General features: G+C 37.8%; 1 protein-coding gene across 1 annotated transcript; it reads left to right on the forward strand.

Moving 5' to 3' along the window:
* The first annotated feature begins 11,771 nt into the window (after positions 1–11,771).
* fam89a (family with sequence similarity 89 member A) lies at positions 11,772–20,633 on the forward strand. The gene is made up of 2 exons (XM_038303685.1): positions 11,772–12,184; positions 18,224–20,633. The coding sequence occupies exons 1-2, from the start codon at positions 11,936–11,938 to the stop codon at positions 18,518–18,520; spliced, it is 546 nt and encodes a 181-aa protein (XP_038159613.1). The 5' UTR covers positions 11,772–11,935; the 3' UTR covers positions 18,521–20,633.
* The last annotated feature ends 4,144 nt before the right edge of the window (positions 20,634–24,777 follow it).

Here is a 24,777-nt window from a genome sequence, read left to right on the forward strand (position 1 = left end):
CCTAAGTTTTCCTCATGGACTTAAATCATAAAAAAATCAGATTCTGTCCCTTTGGAAAGTCTTTTTCTCCCTTTAAATGTTTCTCATTACAACTAGAAGATGATTTGACCAGCTAAATGCAGGTATGGTACAATTTTAGGGGTAGGAACAAAATTCATTTTGTTTAAAAATTATTGTAACCCCCAAAACCATTCCTTTGCTCTTCCACCTTTAAAGATAGCACTTCGCTGTGTTTTGCGCTTTGATTCCACCTGTTTAGTGATGGTAAAAACACAGATCAGGGAGAGTTTTAAAGCAAGATTGAGTCATAAAACACCATCCTAGGATATGGTTAATGGAGCTTTATCAGTGAAATATGAGTGCAAACAGAAAGTGACAAGATGTACAGGGAGCAAATTGATCAGGGAAGCAAGGGACAACACAAGAGAAGCTGCAAACACTCATAGAGATAACAGGAGATATTGGCCGTGATTGGAGAATGTAAAGCAGGTGTTATTTTATTTACATCTTTTCGAAACGAATAGTATATAATTCCTTTATTGTCCCAGCAGCAACCAGGAGATATAAAAGGGTCACACAGGTATAGACATTTTGGCCAACATGCAGCATGTGTGGCACCAGACTTAGACTTGGATAACTTTTGTCATTTCAATACAGTGTATCCAAAATGAAATTTTGTTTTGTACAGGTTTCAGACAGTGGATGAGCAGCAGCTTGGCAGCAAAATTAACATTTTCATTTCATAAAGTGCAGCAGAGATTAAAAAAGAAAAAAAACATAATGCAGAAACTCATTGATATCGAGTTCACATTTCAAGGTAAATATATATGGTGCAAATATGTAGTAATTTGGTTTGGTACTATCAGTGTGAGCGGGGAAGAAACTGGTACAGAAGCCTCTTCCCAGAAGGGAGAACAGTCGATGGTGGGGGTGTGAGGGTCATTGATGATGTCACTGGCTCAGGACACAGTGCTGGGATGAAATGTCTTTTATGGAGGGAAGAGGAGCCCCGATGATCCTCTCTGCTGTTCTCACCACTCTCACATTCTTCTAGTCTGAGGCTGCAGCGCCTCAGACTGGAAGCCCCACACCACACAGTGAGACATCTGGTCAGAACGCTCTCTATGGTGCTTCTGTAGAAGGTGGTGAGGACGGGTGGGGGCAGGGGGGCTCCTCACCCTTTAGCAGGAAGTACATGCGCTTTTGTGCCCTTTTGACCAGTGAGGTGGTGTTTACAGTCCAGGTGAGGGTGTCTGTGATGTGCACCCCCAGGATTTTGGTGCTGCTGACCACCTCTACAGCTGACCTGTTGATGTCCAGTGGAGTGTGGTTAGGACGGTTCTTCCTGAAGTCCAAGATTATCTCCTTCGTCTTCTCCACATTCAGGATCAGGCTGTTATCTTTGCACCAGTCCACCAGCTGCTCCACCTCCTCTCTGTAGTCGTGGTCGTCTCTGACGAGGCTGTAAACTTCACCATGTGATTGGTGTTGAACCTGGGGACGCAGTCATGTTTCATCAGAGTAAATGGCAGGGGGCTCAGGACGCAGCCCTGATGGTTACCTGTTGTTAGGGTGATGACATCAGAGGTGTTCTGTACAACCCAGACTGACTGAGACCAATTGCAGAGGGGTGTATTGAAGCCTAGCTATTCCAGTTTTCCTATTAGATGCTGTGGGATAATGGTGTTGAAAGCTGAACTAAAGTCCAGGAACGGCGTCCACACGTGTGTGTTCTTCCCCTCCAGGTGTGCCAGAGTTAGCTAAAGAGCATAGGAGGCGGTGTCCTAAGTGGAGTGGTTCAGTCGGTAGGGGAACTGGAACAGGTGGAATGTTGGGGGGAGGCTGGTGATGATGTGTTCCTTAACCAGCCTTTCGAAGCACTTCATCATGATGGTAGTCAGCCCGGTAGTTATTAAATGAGTTAACCTGAGGTTTCTTTGGGACCGGAATGACGGTGGCCGACTTAAAGCATGCTGGCACTAAGGTTCGGTCCGGCGAAACATCTTTGAGGACACCAGCCAGCTGATCTGCACACTCCTTATACACCCACCCAGATTTGTTATCAGGGCCAGGGGCCTATCTTGGGTAAACTCTCCTCAGAGTCTTCCACACATCAGCGGTGTCAAGGTAGAATGCCTCCTCTCCCTGACGTGGAACGGCTTTCACCACCGGAGTGCTGTTTAATGCCTCAAACTGTCCAAAGAAGTTGTTCAGTTCATTTAGGAAGCATATGTAAGGGTGACAGTGTCGTTGGATGTAGGAGTTTACAATGAAAGGGGACGGTTGATGGTTCAAGCCCTTGCTCCGGCTTTCAATGTCATTGTGTCTTTGGGCAAGACACTTCACCTGCATTGTCCACTGATGGTGGTCGCTTCTGTTAGTGAGCCCCAGGGCAGCTGTCGCTACAATGTAGCCTGCCACCGTGAGTGTGTGCATGTATGGGTGAATGACTGAATGTAGCGTAAAGTGCTTTGGTCAAGTCTCCTGACTTGAAAAAGTGCTATAGAAGTACAGACCACTTACAGAAAAGGAGGCTTCAGGCGGTAAAAGATGTTGGTGCCAGAGTCCCGTTGTTGGGATGTTTTTCTCCTGGATGTCGGAGGCTGCAAAAGTTACACTGATTCTAGCAGGAAGGTAACAGTAAGACATGAACAAAATAATGTTCTCAAAAGGTTTTTGATAGGTCAGACTGAGAATAAGCTACTTGGCTTTTAAAAATGGAGAAAAAACTTAGACTACAATGGTGGTGGAAAAATGACCCACGAGACTTGCAGCTGTAAATAAAAATGCACATGTTCTTTTTAGTCAATCATTCAGAGAAATGTGTTTAATCATGTACCTTTTGTTGCCCTTTAAATTCCCATAAACTACTCTGAAACCGTTGGTCGCAATGACAAAAAGCTCAAGGGTTACAACTTTTTTTATTGATTTTTTTTTTTTTTTTCACAAATCGCTACAGATTTTATGCAGCAGTCACCAAAGCACCAAATTCAGATACTTCAGCTCTGAATTGGGATTGTTGTATAGCAGCTTTAAAGGGAAGCCCAGATGGGTCTTGGGTGTGACTCTGCTGGTGGTTGAGCAGAAAATGGTGAGAAGGGTGAGGGCAGAGGTCAAGGCTGCATGGGGCCTACTGTTGATCAGGGCTATGCCCTCCAGACGCTGCAGGAATAAAAGGAGGCGGGACTAAAGGAAAGAGAAACAATGTCACAATGCAACCAATGCATTTCCATTACCACAGTCTGCTGCTGCTTAGAGAAGAACATATCAGGGAACTTCATGTAATGTTTGAGCAATTAAATCAAACTAAAGAATCTAAAGAAAAAGTTTAAAATGACATTTTCCTTCAGCAATTTAATATAAGATTAATATAATAAGGTCTGTTGATTGAAGAGTGAAGTGTCAGGAGTGTCCAAGTGTCATAGGTCGATCTGTTTCTAAAAATGATCAGTAAACGACTTAAAGCCAAACGTCATTCAATCCCTCCATCTGATTCCTTTTCTGTTTCGCTACAGGATGAAGCCTTCCTCCAATTATTGCCCCCCCTCACCTTCTGTGAGTAAAATTCATGTCACTGACAGCAGCTGTTGTTCCCGCCCACCCCTCTTTCCTGACCTGCCGTACGCTGACTCCCTCTGGGAGGCTAAACTCTCTCAAACACTCCGCCTCCCTCTTTCCTGTCAGACTATTGTTTTTCGCTGACAGTGATGCATCCCAGACGACCCCAGCAACAGCTGCAGCCATATAGAAAGAAGGCACACTTAGGGGTTGGTACGTCTGCAGGATGTGGGAGACGTTCACTGCAGGGATGGTTGACGAATAAATCTGCCTTTAAAATGCAGATTATCTCTGAGTTTTGGAAAATATGTGTAAAAAAAACTCCACCTTCACATGTTGGATATGCTGTTTTAAAGACATTTGACATGATTTCATGACATCATGTTTGAATGAATTTGACTAAGCAATACCTGATTTTCTGTTGGGGAAGTTAACATGCTTTTAGGCCAGTGTTTTACCATTTTGGTGATGTTATAATTTCTAAATACTTTTTTATCCCTGGCTTTATTGTTTCTCCTGTGTCTTTTTTCCAGCATTTTAATCGTCATTATACTGTCACAAGTACAGAGCAACGAAATGAACCCATCCCCTTTGGGAGAAGTGGGCTGCCATTGTGTAGCACGGGGAGCAGTGTGGGGTTAAAGGCCAATTTATGCTTCTGACACATAGCCTCTGCAACCGTCAAATCTGTCTGTGTGCTCAACCACGCCCCCCGCACAGAGGTTCTGCAACCGTCACCACGCACCTAAAAAAAATCCTGACTACGCGTCGGATGGTCGCAAACCCGTGCAGACCTCAAGCTTTCAGTGATTGGTCCTTGGTAGGCCTTTCCAGCTGTCTGTATGGTCGTCCTTCCCAAAGTGATGCTCTTCATCCTGTCGCAGGGGTTGGACTAGTGTCACAAACTCCCCAGTCTCATCCCTTGTCTGATCCAAGGGGCATGCAAACCACCTACATGTCCTCCTTTGTCTTTTTGCCAACTCCATTAACAAAACCTAGCAATCTAGCAACTCTAGATCCATCCCCATTACCATACTTGCAGATGCACTATTGTTGCTTTGGAAAATAAACACTCCAGTCGGTGCCGCCAAAGTTCTTGTGACCATCCGCCGAAGTTCTTGCGAGTTCTCGAATAGGCTCCCGCTCGCGCTTTGGCGGGAAACTGTTGTGAGTCCCTAGAAATTTCAGACCGATGCTGCAGAAGCATACCAGCAAAACTGGTTTGCGACCAGACCCAATCACCATTTGATGTGTGCAGTTGCAGAAGTATAATCAGGCCTTAAGGGTTTTGCTCAGGGAGCCAGAGTGGGAGTCTGTGGGAGTGGGGCTCTGGACCTCTGGATTCCAAGCACTAATAATTAGGCCGCCACTCCCCTATGTTAATCTTATTGTAATTTTTTTGTAATTCTTTGTGAGAGTGTATCTTTGAATGGCACTAAAAACATTGATTTTTGCACAGTGGCAGTTTCTAACACTGTCACCTTCTGATAAGAAAGTATTGGGTTTATTTCCTGGTTTGCTTGTTCTCTCTGAGTACTTTGGCTTTTAGCTGTAGATAAAAAAAACATTACTTTTGGTTTAGTTTGTGTCTCTGAATTCCCCTTAGGTGTCAGTGTGTATGCATGGTTGTATGTCCAGGGTGTTTGCTCCTGTTTGCCTATAGACTGTTGGCCCTGACAGACAAGCAGCAGAAGTCGAATGGTTATTTTAGATTACAGGGAATATTTAAATGCAAAATTAGTTGTTTTTGGGAAACTTCTGAAATCCTTAGCTGTTGCTCTGCAGCTTGTCTGTCTTTGGAGTCACATAGAAAAACAGACTTTTATTTTACAGCAAATCTCTCTCTACCTGGACAGCTCCCTCTTGAAGCATGGAGAGGTGGGAACCAAATATCTCATTGTGTTGAATTGGCTCTGGAGCTTAAGTCACAGACTGATGTTCGACTTCTCCACAAGATTGAAAACATGGCTCAAAGACAAGAGTGTGAGCACTAAACTGGCTTGTACTGTACATTTTTTTGTTTTAACTTCTCTTGTTTTTTTATGCATCTGTGTGTCGTTACTAACCTCCCTCCCCCTTAATGCTAACACCTTTTAAAAGCCTAACCAGGGACGAAGGCTGAAAATTAGCCCATGGCTACAAGCCTTATGTACTTGAACATCTGCCACCTGTTTAGTTACAATGTTTAATTGTACTGTCCCTATCAAATAAACAAATAAATAAATAAAATAATATGGAGATAATGATGTGTTTTACTGTACTCCAAAAGTTTAGAAAATCTTGTGTTGTAACACCACGAGTCGCTTTTTAAGATAATTTACAATTCTTCAAGTTATACTTTGATGATTTCGTCTTTGTAGAGGTCTGACAGTAATTTGACTGCTCTCCAGTTATTTGCATTATTGATAAAAATAAATCCTGAATATATTTCTAATTTAAGCCAATTTACTGCTACTCCTTACGTTTCGTTTTTTTTTTTTTTTTTTTGCTATTATTTCCACTTTCTACTCCTAATATTTTTTCAAAATATACTCTTTAGTTTTGTTTCATTTAAGTTCATCTTCTTTATGGCCTGTTGGTATTTTGAAAAAATAAAAACCATCAAAATAAATTGTTTCATTTCTTTGTGGTTGGACTCAGTGCTGCACCCACTTGTTGTTCGTAACATAAAAATAAATAGATTTTCCAAGAGGCTGCAAAGTTATATTTAGCACCGTTACCATAAGCTAAGAAAGTTTTGTATAAAGAAGTTATCATCCAGAATTGTAGAAAAAATTTTTCGTTTAATAGACTACTGCAGTAAAGCATCTTTCTTAACATTTTTCCTGCATTATTTTTACTTTTATAATTTAAGTCGTTTTATAAAAGGTACTTTTACACTTTTAAGCTTCATTTGATACTCTAACTTCTGCAAAAGTTTTTTTCTAAACATTAGGATTTATACTTCTACTTGAGTATAAAAACATTAATACTTTTGACAGCTCTGAAAATAATTAACCCTTTTAAAAACAGCAAATGTTTTTGAGTCTTTTTTCATTGGCTGTTGTTGTTTTTATCTTTCCTTTATTCTCTAGAACATTTTAGATGCCATTTTGTGGTTAAACATGTTAACTGTAATTGTTATCGTTAAGGCAATTCCTTCCCAGCAGAGACTGAGTGGATATCTTTAGAGCATTATTAACAGGATTTAACAAAGTGACGCAAAGCCATTGTGCATTTAGCCTGGAGGATTAACAGAACCCCATTCCGGTTACATGGATCTTCCATCTTATGTCTAATCCCCTGGTCTCAAGGGGCAGTGATGGTGGTGATGGAAATGTTTATGAAATGCTCCTCTTGCCCGATAAAGCCCCGGAAAAACCAACGTCGACCTTGATCTCCAGCAGCTCACCGTTTTAAGAGCAGGATTAAATGGCTGAGATGATTTTCAAGGAAAAATATGCAGAATTAAGATTAAGAGATTTAGTGTGAAAAAACAACCAGCATTTAGAAGGTTTTAAACTACTTAAGCGGATAATTTAATCTCGGGCCAAAGGTCCAAGAGGAGTTAGCACAGTTTTAAACCAAGCACCAACAGAAACAAATACCTGTGATTATTAGCCTATATGAAGCTAATGTAATCATTAATATATTCAATAAAATAACTAATACTTTTGCAAAATAAATCAACTCTGCTCTCCCAAAGTCTCTATGGTAACAGCCAGTAGCAGTTAAGGCATCCTCCTTTAAATACAACAGTCCTGGATACTTTAGCATTTGTTTCTACATTGCTCAAGCATTCTTAGAAAAAGCGACGCACCGACATGAAAATGTGGGCAAATAACGATTTGGCCCCGATACCTGGCTGTGCAGTATCGGCCGATATCGATACCATAATAATGTAAAATAATTGCCATCATGGCTTTGTCAAGCTGCTGCCTACCTTTGTGAAGCAGGAAAAAATCTAATACAAAGTGAATCCAGTAAAACTTTTTATTGCCTACCAGGAATGGGTGACAATAGTTGAATAAACTTTTGGCTTTCAAAATGGTATCTGTGCCCTATTTGTGGTACTCGCCGATACCGATACCACCATTTTAGGACAGTATCGGGGCCCCGTCCGATACTGGTATTGGTATCGGTGCAACACTACTTGTAAATATAAATTTTATGCAGAATGATAACTGATAAAAGTAGGTAAGTAATAACAATGGAAAAGATGTCCGCCCAAAACTCAAACATGGAAGAATTTTATCCACTATATCTTTTATTTAGAAAGCACAGATGTTTGAATATATTCCTCTATTTGTTAGCAAAGGCTGTGGGAAAGTACAGTTTCTCTTTATTTAGAAAATATGGATGTTTTGCTTGTTAATTTCCCTGTTGGAACCGTGAAGATTGACCTTTAGGTTTTGGTGCCTATCTTCTTTCGGCCACCCCTCAGTGTACATTTTTTTTTTGACTGGCCACCCTTATAAAAATCTTCTGGCTACTGTCTTTCTGCTGTCTGGATGAGAGTTTCCCAAATGTTTTTCTTTTTTTTTTTTCACCAACAAACACCAACAAGAGTTGGCTCATGACCCAAACTATTGGATGAGTACACAAACGCTTCCATAAATCAATCATTGGTGTAATAAAAATTTAAAAAAGGAACAACACAACAAATGTAATTCGTTTATTTTCAGGTACTTAGTGATGCTTTTTTTCTATAAGAAATTCAAAATAAATGCTTGTTGTTTAATTTAATTTCTGTAGTGGATCTAAATATCCCATACTGGTTGCTCAAGGAGCCCAAGTTTGGGAATCAATGGTCTAGATGATAACATAGAAAAAAATGAATCCAACATTTCCTCATGAATGTTTCAACTCTTATCCATTTTTCCAACCAAGAGTTAAAGACAAAAATTTAAAGAGTTTGTCAAAAATTGTTCAACTGATTGTGTAAACTTTTTTAGTCGGTGGAACTTTTTAGAATTTTACTGTTAAAAAATCTTTTCTATGAAACAGAATAGCCTTATTTCACCTCCATAACACAGACAAAATAAGATGCATCCTGTCCAATAGTGATGATTTGATTAATAATTTGAGTGTTAAGACTTTACTTTTTGTGATTGGAATATTTCCTTCATTCTTTTTTTTTTAAATTATTATCAATAAAAGAGCATTAAAAGAAAAGGAAATGGTTCAGAGTAACTTCATTCAAGGCTTCTGGCATCATACATCTGTCTTAAATCTGTGTGTGGTAAACATGGCCCCCTTTTTCTGAGGGACATGTGTGATGCTTTTGTGTGCAAGCTTCAAGGCTCTTTAGGTGCCATTGTTGTTCGGACGCTGCAGAGGTTGGGGGTGGAAATGAGGACCACCATCTCTTCATAGTACTCAAACCATTGTGTTTGACACACAAACTCCTCTCCATGACCTCAACCCATCCCACCACGCACACACACACACCCCACACAATATCACACTCTCACACATTTGTTCTGCTATATGTAGTGAGGACCATATGTTGAATCCCATTGATTTTCAGTCATTTTCAACCCTTTCTATGTGCTAACCTTAAAACTAACCCTAAACGTAACCATTACCTATGTATAGCTCACCCTAATCATAACCGAATTGACGCCTTAGTCCTAAGCATTTGCAAAATGCCTTGTGAGGACCAGCAAAATGTCCTCACATCACAACAACTGGTCCTCATTGTGATGGTGAAATTGGAAAAATTGTCCTCACTTTCTACACAAGTGCACACCCACACACACTATTCCATCTGACAATTTAGTTATATTGTCTGATAAAGAAAGTGTTATTTTATGTTATGTCTTTAATAACAAAAGTGAAATACTAAAAAGTATAATTAAAACCTAAAAAAATTATGCCATATTTTCTTTTTTCCTGCCTACGTGTTTGTTGGGAACGCCCCACTGCCACTGTGTGAAAATGACAGGAAAAGGACTTTACTACTCAGCCAAAATCCAGTATTTGGTCAAGTTTCATCTATCAGTCATGGGGTTACTAGAACGGAATTTCAAAATAAAAGCCTAATTTTGATTGTATTTAAATAGGAATTGATTTACTCAATATTAATCAAGGTTGTGTTGCTTTCTTTGATAGGGATAGTTGAGAGAATAGACTTAAAGAACAAGACTATATGGAAGTTCAAATATCTTTTTTTTTTTAAACAGATGCATCATAGTTATGTGTGTAAGAATAAATTATGAAGCATTATTAGTTTCTGATAATTGGCAGATAAAATATGTTTTCAATCTATGTAAATAATCAAACTTTAATTGATTTTTCTGGAAGTTTGGCAAAATAATTCAGGTTAAACTCCTGTAGCCTGGATTTGACCTTTGCCAGATTTGTCAGTGCCAGATTTCATTGATCACTCTGCATTATAACATCTAAATTACATCTCAAAACTGAAATAGTGACACTGAGTACCCAAATAAACCATGCATCCAACTTTTAAACTCCAGTAGCATGGATTTGACCTTTGCCATATTTCATTGATCACTCTGAATTATAACATTTATCCTGTCCAATCAGAAGCTTTGGATACTCACTTCCCTCCAATCAGAATGGAGTCGCTTGACGTTGCTTTACTTTTATACCAGGCAATTAGGATGCATCCACACTGAGACTACCTTAAGTGTAGGTATTAAGTGTTGTGGCTATATGGAACTGTTGTTCTCAGGCCAAAAAAAAAAAAAAAAAAAAAAAACTGCTTAATCTATTCTCTATTCTATTCTATTCTCGTTTCTCATGTTCTGCAGTTTTTGTTAGTTCAACCCCTAAATTTATGTGCTCTTTCACCCCTCTGACATGAAAACTAGCTCAGAGTTCATCTTGTTTACCAAACCCTAACCCTTTTCTTTCTAGATAGATCCACTCATGGAGACAGGTCATCTTTACCTTTTCTAACATAGAAACCATTAATGGATCAGTGCATCTATACTTGTTTTGTATGTCTGCTTCTCTCTTTTTGAATCTCCAGTCAGCCACTGTGGAAGGTCTCTCACACTGATCCTGGTTCAGCTGGATGTTTCTTCCTGTAAGAAAGAAGTTTTTCCTCTCCACTGTCGCTGTATGCATGTTTGGTATGAGGGATTACTGCAGAGTCAGTGACAAGATGCTGGACTACTGTTGCCACATTCAAGAGGAGCGTGTCCTCCAAGGTAGTAGTTGTGTTTCCAGTACCCATGAAATTGCAATTTCGGAAAAAACTTTTTTTTTTAAACAAAAAAGTTGTTAAGCTTAGGTAAGGTGTTTTTTCTGTAATATTGAATCCTTTTTCACTTAACTGCAATGCAAACACTTTTTTTCACATTACTCATATGTGATCTGCTACTGGACCTTACTGCCCTGTAAAAAGACAAATAAGAAGACTGTAAATAATTGATGGATGATGGTGCCCACTACAACCATATACATATATATATATATATATATATATATATATATATATATATATATATATATATATATATATATATATATATATATATATATATATATATATATATATATACCATACCCATACCATACCAACTTTATTTATGAAGCACTTTATACACCGAACAGGACCAAAGTGCTGTACACAATCATAAAATACAATAAAATTATAAAATAGAGAAAAAAACGAGTGTAAAATACATATTAGTATACAAAAAGAATAAAACAAAGTAAAACGTCTCAAATTGTGTCAAAAGCCAAGGAAAAAAGATGAGTCTTAAGAAGGGACTTAAAAGCAGTAAGAGAAGAGGCCTGTCTTATGCTCAGAGGCAGATCGTTATATACTGTATATATATATATATATATATATATATATATATATATATATATATATATATATATATATATATATATATATATATATATATATATATATATATATACATATATATACATATATACATATATATATATATATATATATATATATATATATGTGTGTGTGTATGTATGTATATATATATATGCATATGTAAAACTAAATCCAAATAAAAGTTTTTTTGAGTGTTTTTAAACGGCAGTATCTACACTTCTACTTAAGTATGTGTGTACTTTTGACACCGCTCTATATATTTTATATTTTTTCCTTTTATGCTTTAGAAGTCTGAATTAAAAATAACTAAAATGCTCAGTTGTAGTTGAATTGCGGTTTAGGAGATTATGCTTTTATTTTGTAATATCGTCCCGGAAGTGTGACGTCGTTGGTTGAGTTATACTATCTCAGCGTCCCTCTCCGCTTCGGGCAGAGAAAGCCACGACTGTTGCTTGGTGTGTTCAGCTCAGCAGACGGCTGCGCCCTCTCTGTGTCTGTAGGCTTTAACAACTGACCATTCAGGACCTGCGTTTATTAGCAGCCTGTCCTCACTCGGCGACACTCGGAAACATGAATGGAAAGTCCGCTAACGGTACGCTGGGAGGAATGGCCTGTATCGAGGGTCTACCGCCGCTGCCGAAGAGCCTCAGCGGGCTGCTGAACTCGAGCGGCGGCTCGTGGAGAGAAATGGAGAGGATGTACGTGAAGAAAACCATGATCCAGGACGACCTGAGCCGAGGCAGGAACAACACCGACAGCCTCCTGGCCAGCAAGCCTGCCAACCTGGACGCTGCTCTGGCTCTCCTGCGGAAAGAGATGGTAACATTTCAGGGAGTGTTCATCTTCACCGAGCCTTTTTATTTTCCTCACCAGAGAGAAAGCCGTTTAATCCCAGAGAAACAGGCATGAAAAACAAGATTAACTCCTAAAGGAAAGTCTGGTTGTTAAGCCTTATGTTGCTTCTCTTTCTAAAATACCAAACGGCTTGGTTATTTTTGCTTGGATAATTAATGAAACATTTTTATATCATAATAATTCCCAGCTGTACTTAAAATAACAGACTTTAATTCAAGAAAAATACATTATTTTTAAGGCGTACCTTATGAATGTATGTTGACTGATATTTTTTATGTGGAATTTAAATCTAAAAGTAAAAGCAGACCCATTAGAAAAACTGAATTGATTTAAATAATAAACGTTGATATAAGAAAAAAAAATTACAGTTTGGATGAAAAGTAAAAATAAAACTAGCAATCGAGCCAAAAATACTTAAGCTGGGAAAAAAAGCAGTGAATATTAAACTCAAGATAAATGATGAAAGCATCAGACAGAAGAGGCCACTGAAAAAAAATTAAAAAGTAAATATTTCAGTTTAATATGGGGAAAAGTTCAGAATTCTGACTTTAATCGCAGAATTCTGACTTTTTAATCGCAGAATTCTGACTTTTTAATCGCAGAATTCTGACTTTTTAATCTCAGAATTCTGACTTTGTAATCTCAGAATCTTTTTAATCTCAGAATTCTGACTTTAATCTCAGAATTCTGACTTTTTAATCGCAGAATTCTGACTTTTTAATCGCAGAATTCTGACTTTTTAATCTCAGAATTCTGACTTTGTAATCTCAGAATCTTTTTAATCTCAGAATTCTGACTTTAATCTCAGAATTCTGACTTTTTAATCTCAGAATTCTGACTTTTTAATCATGAAGGAAGGAAGAGATGTGGAGCAATCAGCTTCACTGATAAAAATGTGAGGCTTTTTGGAGGGCCAGTAACACATTGGTGGTAAATGATGTAATTAGGTGACTTTTTGCATGTCTTAGGGGTCTGCAGTGATGCTACTTCATTAATGGAAGAGTGTTTGTTAGCTGTCAGAATTTAGTCAAAATTCTGAGATTAAAGTCAGAATTCTGAGGAAAAAAAAGTCATAATTGTGAGACTAAAGTCAACATTTCTTTTTTTCAGTGGCCCTACTCCTCTTCTGTCTGTACATGTTGCAAATGAAAAGATAAAATAAATTCCACAAAAGCAAGGTAAATCATTTAGTAACAATGCAAATCTTTTACATGAAACTACATTAAATGTAATTCTGATCTATAAATATATTTGCTTACAATCTGAAGGCAGACATAAGTTCAAGCCCAATACTATAAATGTTTTATTTTATTTTTAATTCAACAATTGCACAGTTTACATGAATACATGAACATTCGTCTCCATTGTGAAAATGTTAAACTGTGCAGTATCCAACATTGCTGGTGTTTTAACATAAAACAAAAAAACAAAAATGAAAATTTTCATCATCACATTTTGCCAGGGAAAGTACAAACTTACAAAAAGATATCAAATTGTTTATACACATTTACAGTTTTTGTTGCCTTTTGATTAAGAGAATACTTAATTGTGTTGACATATTGCTTGACCTCATTGTTAAAAGCAATAAAAGATATTTTGGAATGTGTAAACTTACATTTATGAATGTAGAATTTTGCCAAGAGAATAATCAGATTAATAATGAAAGTCCAAATAGGACATCCTTCCAAAATAACTTAAAATCTTTCTCAATTTTTTTCTGCAATAAACTTACACATGTCAGACCAGAGATTTTGGACAAAAGTGCAATGCCAAAACAAAGAGGTTACTGTTTCAACACTCATAGAACAAAAAGTGCACAATACATCAATGTCTTTTTTTTAATTTTTATTTTTATTTTAAAACACCTTGATATTTCCTCTAACCTTTACTGGAAGCCAGTACAGAGGCGCTGTAACCAGTGGCATGCGAGTATTTACTTGTAAAGGCCTAAACCCAATCTGTGACATTCTGCACCATGTAAACACCTCAAACTCAATGTTGCACAAACCAGATAAAAAGCTTATAATGTCATTTTAGTGTTTCTAAAATGATATATAAATATGAATCACCTGCAAAGATGTAGCAGGGAGCTTCCATGTAAGGTTCAATTGTTCATTAGTTACTCAGCAGCATAATTTGCAATAAATTTTACCAGACAAGTAAAATAGAACGTATAAGGAATTCCAAAACAAAAACTAAAACGATGCACTGCTTAAAAATATATTTGCATACAAATCCTAAACCTAAAACTTGCATGTAATTTATTATGAAAATGCAAAGAATAAAAACCAAAATAAAGGCTTTAAAGCAAATTAAAAATGCAATGGAAGAAAAAAATCAACATAGAATTTGATAAATGAATTAAATAAAACTACATAGTAATATCTTCAAATAATTTAAACTAAAAAGATTCTAATCTGAGTTTGAAAGAATCAGCATATTCCGCTGACCTCATTTTTTCTTGATCCGCCATAAACCAGTGATGTTTCAGTGTCCTTTAACACTAGTGTACCTGTAACTGTAAAGGCATGTTAATAAACCACGTAAAGCAACGCCATACTGCTTTCTGTATGTTGAGAGTAAAAGAAAAATATACACCAGACATGTGATCACATAATCTCTAGTAGTCCTTTCCCAGCAGCAGGAATATTCATCCCTAACAGCTGGTCCAGCAACCTGCTGCTTTGCTTGTAGCTGCCTGCATTTGACCAACAGCTTGAAGTCCACAGAGCTTAATGATATGGTAGTTGTCCTATATAAAGCCACACCCTGGTCTGCAGAGCACAGGAGTTCAGATAGGTTTGTTAAGGACAATGCAGGGTTAACACATCAGACAAGCAATGATGAACTCCCTTCAGCTTCTTTATCAACTTGTTTTGGAACATAAAGCAGCATCAAAACGCTCATTTTCTAAACCCCATCCCATCATGTTGGGGTTAAAATGTAAACAACTAACACAAACTTTATTTTCTTTGTAATGAAATAAATAACAGTGTGTGTTGAACTAAAAAACACTAGAAAACAGACCACGTTTGAGAGCTTGAACAAGGAAAATAGCTTCCTGAGAAAAAGCAGAGATGTTTTTCTTCACCTATTAAACGTGACGGCTGATCCTGCTTGTTTGAACAGAGCAGCTTCTTGACTTTATGTTAGAAACATAGCAGACATCGCTCTCGGCTCTCAGGGGTTAGCATATGTATTAGTTTTTCACGTATTTCAGTGCAGAAAAAGGTCTTTTATTTGCACATTTTTGCGGATCCAAATGGAAACAACACATCAATTGCAATCTTTGGCAGTGCTGTCTATAGGGCTATAACCATTATTTTACAAATCGGTTAATCTGTTGATTGTTTTTTAGATTAATCAATTAATAATAGGATAGCCAAAGGTTCCTTAAAGAAGATTTTTTTTGTGTGAAATTAAACCAGGTGAAACTAAAACTTTTCCTCTAAAAAGAGCATATTGACAGACAGAAAATATTTTTATCTTAAATGCAAAATGCATACTTATTTTTTGTACGATCTTGGTACAATTACTGCTCTAAGTGGGTCGCTCTTTTAGCCAATCATTAACCCCAGTTAGTTAGTGATTAATTGATTACTGAATTAGTAGATTATTATTTCAATAATCGGGTTTCACAATCTGATTAAAGGGCAGATTATACTTCTGCTATCGCACATCAAATGTCGCTTGGGTCTGGTGGCGAACTAGTTTTGCTGGTAGCTTCTGCACCATCGGTCCGGAATTTCTAGGGACGCACAGCAGTTTCCTGCCAAAGCGCAAGGGGGAGCCGATTCGAGAACTCGCGAAACTTTGGCGGATGGTCACAAGAACTTTGGCGGCACCGACTGGAGTGTTTATTTTCCAAAACAACAATGCCGCGTCTGCAAGATATCACAGAGATGGATCTAGAGTTGCTAGACATTGAAGAGGAACAGGTTCTGTTAAGGGAGTTGGCAAAAAGAGAAAGGAGGACGCCTAGGTTGTCCATTGTAGTTGTTCCTGGGTTTTTAAAAATGGCGCCCCGGCACAGAATCGAGAAGGATGACCACACAGACAGCCGGAAAGGCATACCAAGGACCAATCACAGCTGCTTTTTGTCTGCTACTTCCGCTTAAGGTCTGCGCGGGTTTGCGACCGTCCGACGCGTAGTCAGGATTTCTTTGAGGTGCGAGACGACGGTTGCAGAACCTCTGCGTGGGGGGCGTGGTCGCACACAGCGACAGATTTGACGGTTGCAGAGGCTATGTGTCAGAAGCATGAATTGGCCTTAATTGTTTTAGCCCTAGCTGCATACTCTGTTGCTACTGAAAACCGGAACTCTTCCAGCTCGCAGGCAGAGAGCTAGAAGTCTGTAATGTGCGATCAGAGGAGAGATGGAGCAGGGCGTCTTGCAGCTCTGATGACGTGGTCAAGGTGGCAAAATCCAGTTTATCAGCCTCTCATAATTTGGGGAATACTTATTGAAACTTTTAAGCAGGCTCCTAAGGTGAGTTGAGACCAGCTGTTCCCCGTCCTTCTAATGTCTGGTCAGAAGCTACATTCATTTTCCACATTTATTGTTTTTCCTAAAGGATTTTGCTGACACCCAGAAATTATCCTGCAATCCCATTTGGGCTGAGGACGCAAAGGTTGAGAACCGCTAGTCTAATGAATAATCAGATTTTCATTATCATGTGCTTTTGCTCGACCGTAAGGAGAGTGCTGATAAAAATATAAAGAATAAAATTTCAGAAGATTAAAGCAAACCATTAAAACAGAAAATGTTTCAGTTTGCTGTCTAGGAACTACACTATCATGTGTCTTCAAAATAATGCTTGCTCTTAGTGGTTAATTGAACTAAATCAGATGTATAATAAAAATACGTTTGACACCTGATCTTGAACATGCCTTAAAGATGATTTTGGAATTTTCATTTTTTTCTAGAAAGCTTTCTGCAGTTTCAAATTTTGGTGAAATTTCATTTAACTCATTATTTACTGAACAAACACAAACAGAACAATATTAATGATTCATTCAGGGATCCCAAGGAGTGTGAAGAAGTTTGGAATTTAAAGAATTTTCCAAATTGTTTAGGAAAAGCAAACGGACTCTGGAAACTTTTTTTTCCTTCATCCATTCTTGTAGCTTTTGCACATTTTTCTGTTCACTCATGACCTTTTTATAAGATACCTGCTGTATGTTTTAAATGGAAAAAGGACCCAGGTTGAGTTTAACTGGAGCAGCATAAAATCCTGACACGATACAGGCTCAATGAAGACTACGGAAGAGGATTAAGGCCAGTGGAAAAAAAAAATTAAAAGTTAACTGATTTTTACATTTTATTTCAGTTTAGTATGGGAAAAAAGTCAGAATTCTGAGAAAAAAGTCAGAATTCTAAGAAAATTTTCAGAATTCTGACTTTTTTCCCATGTTAAACTGAAATAAAATTTAAAAATCAGTTAACTTTTTTTTTTTTTTTCAGTGGCCATAATCCTCTTCCGTAGAAGACATAGCATCAAATCCATTTTTTTTAAGTCGTGTCTTTTCATTAATAAAAAACAAGATTCAGTCCAGTTCTTAGAATTCGGGGCTGAACGATATGACTTAAAAATCTAATTTATTTATTTTACCCCAATGTTTTTTTTTTTTCCTCGTTTAAGTTTCTTAAAAGATTACAAATGACATGCATTACTTTCAGAAACTGGTTGTTGCTTTTTTTCACAACAAACTACATGTTAACAGCTAATGGTATTACACCGTGAGCAAGTTTATCAGTAATGGAAACAAAAAGAGATAAATTGATGTAAATTTTCTAAAATTAAATAATCAGAAACAACCTTATAAGAAACATTAAAAAAAAATTTTCAATATCTCGTCGCTGTTTGTTCAGTTCCTGCGTTCAGTGTCTTCTCATTACCCTATTGACGGTTGTTCCTCATACATTCTGACATTACCATTATTTTCATAATTTAGTCTAAATTTTAAAGATTAATGAAAGTCTCTGAACTGCGCCCCCTACAGGTAGGGCTGCGCCAACAGGACATGTCCCTGCTGTGCCAGCTGTGGTCGCTCCACGAGTCCATCCAGGAGTACAAGGGCAGCTGCCACGACCTCAGCGCCGCCTCCAGCCTCAGCATGATGGAGAACGGCTACTTTGACGAGGATGATGAATACTACGCAGAGCCGGGCTCCACTCCCACCGGGGAGCATCCGGACGGGGAGGCCGGGGACGGCAGCTCAGCGATGGCCGCGGCCAAGAACGGGAACCTCAGCAGCGGCAAAGAGGACAGCTGGGACTCCTTCCGCGTTGCCATCTGAGGCCTGCATTCATTTTTTTTTTGTTCTGCAGACGGATCCATGTTTTGAGCCAAGCTGTGAGAAGGGAGTGGCTGGGTGGTGTTTCACATTAAAGCAACAGAAGAAGAAAGATCTCATCCTAACTCCTCAGGTGAAACAAACATCTGTCTTTGCTGGAGGATGATTTTTTTTATTTTATTTTTATTAGTTTCATCAGGATTTAGAGATGAGAAAACCAAGACTTAATATTATGTGCTGCTATTTACTCAGCCAGTCACTCTTCTTTTTTTCTTTTTTCTTTTGCATAATCAACATATATGGACAAAGTTTTATTATTTATTACATAATACAAATAACAAAGTATTCTTTTCCTTTTTAATCTCATTGAACATTTTGTACAAAAGGTACAAACAGAAAGGTTGAAAATACCTGAACTTTGGACGTTAAACCGGTAGGTTGAGATGTTTTTAAGATATTTGGGTCTCGCTGCAGGAAGAGGAGCTAGTTGGACTGAACAAAAACTGTCACATTTATCCCCATAAATCTAAAGGAAAACGGGTTAAGTGTTGCTAGTTAACAGCAGAGCAGAACTGGTTTACTGCATAGGGAGTAAACCTTCATCGTTTAGGAGGAGCATTTCTGCCCTGCAAGTCCTACCTGTCTCACTGGAACATGGAACACCTGAAAGGAGGGGGAATCATCTGAGTGGCTGGTTTATGATCAGAGTTAGAAACAGTTTAGTTATAACCAGCCTTTATTGAGCAGAATCAGGAATCATAAAGAAAGTTTTCTGTTCTTAAAGTTGTTTTTTTATTGTTTTATTCATGTACAAGCTGCACGTATATCTGAAATGGGACATTTATAGGGAAAACAGGAGCAGAATTTGCAGGAATAAACTTCCCATTGTGGCCTTTATGCTCTGCTGAAAGCATATTCAAACAGCTGCAGCTTAAACCCCAACTTGTTTGGGTTCTGCCACAGATAATCTAAGCAGAATCCTCTCTGCTGATGCAGCTCTGCAGCATTTCTGCATTCTTTAAGGGGTCCGGTTTAGATTTAACAACCGCTGCTTCCTTCACACACTGTAGCAGATGTGATCGTACTGTTAATTTATAAGAAGTTCTGCACACAGAGCAGAAAACCAGCCTTATTTCTGATGTAAATGTAATCTTTTGCTTTTAGTCTTTCATTTCGAATGATTTTTTTGTCAGTTTCTGCAGCAAAGCGTCCATCAGAACCTGTAGCGCGTGGCGCCGCACCTCTGTAGCAGCTCTTTTTCCAGGTCAGGCGGCTCGATTTCTCAACTCGCCATCATATCTGTCACAAACCAAAGGTGCTCATAACTCAGCATTGTTTTTGGTTAAAGGTGCTGATAGGAAATATATGAATGATTTGTATCCAAGGAATGTTTTTAAGAAAAACCAAGGCTTCAAATAGGCCGGTTTTCTCCATTATGTCTGCAGATGCACAACGTTTTCAACCAAAATTCAATTAGGATTTATTTATCTCATATTTGTTTTTGTTTTTTAGTGCAGTTGTTGCACATTTAATCTCTTAAGTCATTTTATACTCTGACAGTTTGGGTCCTTTCATACCAGAAAACCTCTTTTACCTTATGCTTCCGATTTTGAGTAATTGTTTATCGACTCATTACTAAAAATTGGGTTTCATGGGCTCCAATAAAGTAGCAGCAATAGCTTGCTCTGTTATTTTTTTGTGTGCCCAGCTCATATATGGGTAAGAACATTCATCATTGAACATATTTAATCTTCACACCAATATTCAGATTTATATCCTGCATTAGATTGAAGCTCCTCTATGATAGTTGATCTCATTCAATAAGGATACATAGGGAGAAGCAGATATCAGTGTGCTGATTGGTTCAGCTTTGTTGCAATCCTACACTAGCTGCCCACTATTAAACTTATCATAAATTGATAAAAAAAAGTATCAGTATTTAATGACAATTATGGATTTTGTTTTTACATTTAATTTCCGACTTTAAGAACCACTTCTTTTCGCATTTCTATTTAATTCTAAACAGAGTAATTCAAGAACATGATCAACTATTAAGTATTTTCATGGCTGAAGCAAAAAAAAAAAAAAAAAAAAGGTGGAACTTGATCTTTGACCATCAAATATCTGATGTCACTCTTATTTCACTGCTGGGTTTTTTTCCTCTAGAAAAACAAACAAAACGGAAAGCAGATGTAAAGCAGCCTCCATTGTTATTCACACCCCTAGTGAAATAATAATAAATAAATAAAAATTAATAAATAGGAAAAACCATTTATACAATTATTGAAACATCCAGAAAGTTCATTCAAATGAAAAGATTCAATGGTTTGTTTAACATTAATTAATAAAATTGAGGTTTTGTGTAGCTACAAGCTTAAACAGGAAAATTACCTTATTTTATTTTATCTTTTTTTTTTATGGATAAAATCGATAAATCCAAAGCTTATAAAAGCTACTGTTATAATGATAGGATTACTTTTAGTGCATTCTACCCCCCTTTAACTTTTGCTTATCAGTGGTGAACAGATTACAGAATATCTAAAGGCTTTTTCTACAAATCTGATCTGCAAACATCTAGATGGAAACACAGCAAACATGCTTGTATCGTTCTCATTCGATAAACCAAATGTTTTGGTTCGTATTTTGTTTTATTTGAAAGAAAGAAACGGGTTTCTGTTTCAGATTCATGAGGATTTATTGTGTTTTTTTTCTGCTGGATGTCTACACAGTTAGTGCCTTTGTAAAGCTGTAGCTTCCTGTTTTAAGACAAAAAGAAAGTCGATCCCTAACTGTTAAACTTTTGGATTGTATGATGGAGCATTAGGATGGATGACTTTTTAGCAGCTTTGTCTTAGAACAAAGATCACTTTTTGCTTAAAAAAAGTTGGAGAAGATTTAACAAATATATTTAAAAATGCAATCAAAAAATGGAAGTAGTATTTCTTCAATCTAGTTGCTGCTATCTATCAAAGCAACTGCTTTATTCAAGGCTTCTTTGTTGCAGGCGTATGGATTAATTTTATTATTTCTTTGCATTAGAAGTATTTCAATTGGTTTCTCGGCTCTTCCCAAAAAATGTGAAGTTTTCTCCCATTTCTTAGCATTTTCTTTTCTAAATCCAAAACTTTTTAAATTCTTCCTCACTCAGCATGTACATCTTGACCTTTTTTCTTTACCATTTAACCTTTTTTTTTCCTGTATGAATTGAAACTGTCCAATTCTCATTTTTTTATTCATTACTCATTCATTTCCAGTTTTCTCTCTTGCTCAGATTTTTTTCTCTACACTTTGATGTCTTTATCAGCCCTTAACCTTTTTTTTTTGTTGATTTGGGTACCCAGCAACAGCTTTTTTATTAATATATATATATATATAGCCTAAACGTTTTATTTTTTGTCTGTTTTGGTTTTTCTAGCTTTTCCATGTAGTATTGAAAATACAATTCAAGTATCTCACTTAAAGTAGCATTTAGCCCCCATTCAATAAATATATTACACATTTTCTATTTGAAATGATGCTTCTGCAAAAAAGAAAAAATGCAAATAATGCTTTTAAAAGACATCAATAAAATTCTTAGACGTAAAAGGCCCCTGCATTGGGGTCCATCTGTCAGCAGGGGTGGATTTCTGACTCATCCCTCTGAAATCTAAGTGGGACCTTCACCGACATATGAGACCTAAAACACCTTAAAAAGTTCCCAATACAGTTTTAATCCTATATGGGGAATAGCTTTAAATCAGGTTCTAACAGCCTTAAATCCAGTCTTGTGACGTGTTCTGGAAAGCTGAGCCCTAAACTTCTCACTATGGATCATTTGAGCTTTTTAGCTTAGGCACACAGCGCTCTTTGTACAAATAAATCCAGCACATGTGAGCTAATGAGGAACACTAAACACCAGCTTATTGTACTCCCTGCTTCTACTATTTCACAATTACTTCATTAACATATTGGAGATGTTCTCAGGGTGACATTATGGTAGAAAATAGTCTAATATGTGACACTTGGGCAATTCTGCTGTTACAGTGAATTTGTATCCAGATGCAAAGGCAAAATGTAAATATCACCCAAATAAGATGGACTTTTATTTGAATGTTACAAGTATCATGTTAAAGACGCCTTATTTTACACTTGGATCATTTGGATTCAATTGACCAGATTACAGTGCAGCTGCTGAAGCTTGACGTGTATAAACTTATCTGAAAGGCACTACTTAAAATCACGGTCACGCCTCAGTGTTCACAGCCCGGCTGCTGTAGCTGGTAAAGCTTTAGGGAGGAATGTGACTCCGCAGCCCGTTGAAGCTGAAATCGGAGAGTTTTCATGTTGGCAACCCCAGGCAGGAAAACACCCGGATGGCTTCAGTCGGATGGTTCAGTTAGTGGGGGGTTTTTGGTTTGTTTATTAACGTGTGTTAAAGGTTTACTGTTTGTAGTTAGGTGAATCTTTCAATATAAATCAGTGTTTTACACTTATTTGATCAGTGCAATGGGGGGATTTTTTTGTGTGTGTGTGTGTGAAAACATGAAACATGAAGGTTCAGTTTATTCCTCTGGTTCTCTATTACAGGATGTGTTTGGTCTGTAATATCAGTTATATTTACTGTACTCATACCTATAATAAAGTCATTCCATAATTTCCTGGTGTCATTTTTAGTTTTTTTTTTTTTTTTCTTTTTTGAGGAATTGAGTTATAAAAATGGAAAATGTTGGAATTTTTGTGATAAAATCCTTTTGGAGTCGTTTTGTTTTACATTCTCTTTTTGCTGTCAAGTTGAATATGGAGTACTATTTTAATTCAGGGGTTTACTTTCATTATAATCCAGCCTTTATAGGGTTAAAAGGTGACGGTTTCAGCAGTGTCATTATTTTATAATTAAAACCAAAAGAATCCTGCATACCTGAGATGGGACCAAGTCATTTCTTCCCAAGTCTTTATAATCAAGTCTCAACGCTAAAGTCTCAGACTAACAAGTCTGAAGTGGTGGTGGAGCATTTAGCCTACTTGTGCAGGCCTTGGTCTTTAAAAGGCTGTTATTGGTTCCAGTCCTGGTCGTTTGACCTTTGCTGCATGTCTACTGTTCTCAACCTTATTTCCTGTCAGTTAACTTTGAAATCAAGGCCACTTGTGCAAAAAAATATATATTTATATAGACACTAAAAAGAGCAAAGAGTCCAACATCCAGGTCCTGTGGTTTCGATTTCAGGTCATAATGAGCAATCTTATTTATTTACTGGTGTGAAGAATCAAACCATGCAGATTAATATTGGATTTTACTTTTATGTCAACATAAAGTCATATGAAGTCAAGACACTTAAGTCAGTTCTTAAAAATGCCGATCAGGGTTGAGACGCTCATCTTTTTTGTTATAACTAAAGTTATCCAATCGGAGACTCGGGTTAATTTACAACTCTGCTGCACCTTTAGTGATTCCAGTGGTTCCAACATCTGGCTACTGTAACATCAGATATTACTGTGTGGAGCAGCTTTTCATTCCTCCTGCACTGAAATTCGTATACAACACACCAATCCCTCTACTTCATTACTGCTGCCACGTATCCAACGTTTAGAACAGGCATCCCCGAAGTCGGTCCTCGAGGGCCGCTGTCCTGCAGATTTTAGAGGTTTCTCTGCTTTAGCACAGCTGATTCTGATGCAGGACGCTGAACTGCATCCTGTTATTCATTCTGGAATTTTTGTCTCACAACCGGCTAATTTATTGTCTGATTCAATTAGTAAACCAGTTAGCCTAGCTCCCAAGACCCCTCGGCGTAAGAAACGGCGTCACTTTAAGTCAGCTCTGTGCCGTCCAGAGACCCCTGAGCCTGCCCTGTGCCGTCTAGAGACCCCTGAGCTAAAAATTAGGAGGACTTCAGAATTTGGAGTTGATGGAGATAGGCCTCCTAGAGCCTCTCTACAGGGGCCACAAACCGCCAAGAGTCCTCTACAGACGTTTCAACCCACTTCTGAGACTGAACATGAGCCTCCATGGGTGGTTTCCTTTGTTCCCGAGACGGAGCCACGGTCGGTGGACTCTCCAGTTCCGGAGGTGGAACCACAGTCGGTGGTGTCTCCTGTCCCTGAGGTGGAGCCACAGTCGGTGGCGTCCCCTGTTCCTGATTGGGAGCCGCAATCGGCGGGCTCCCCTGTTCCTGACCGGGAGCCGCAATCGGCGGCTCTCTCTAGCCAGGACTGTGGGGAGTTTTGGATGCAGTTCAGCAAAAGCCTGTAAATCAACTATCAATGTAAATCAGCTGTGCTGA

The sequence above is a fragment of the Cyprinodon tularosa genome, unplaced genomic scaffold, assembly GCF_016077235.1.
Source record: "Cyprinodon tularosa strain WSP-4 unplaced genomic scaffold, ASM1607723v1 ctg517, whole genome shotgun sequence".
NCBI lineage: Eukaryota > Metazoa > Chordata > Actinopteri > Cyprinodontiformes > Cyprinodontidae > Cyprinodon > Cyprinodon tularosa.

Bases quoted from the DNA above. Each gene is read 5' to 3' on its own strand.
- fam89a (XM_038303685.1), top strand. From the start codon at position 11,936: ATGAATGGAAAGTCCGCTAACGGTACGCTGGGAGGAATGGCCTGTATC. The intron at 12,185-18,223 runs GTAACATTTCAG...CGCCCCCTACAG, and splicing joins CTCTCCTGCGGAAAGAGATG to GTAGGGCTGCGCCAACAGGA.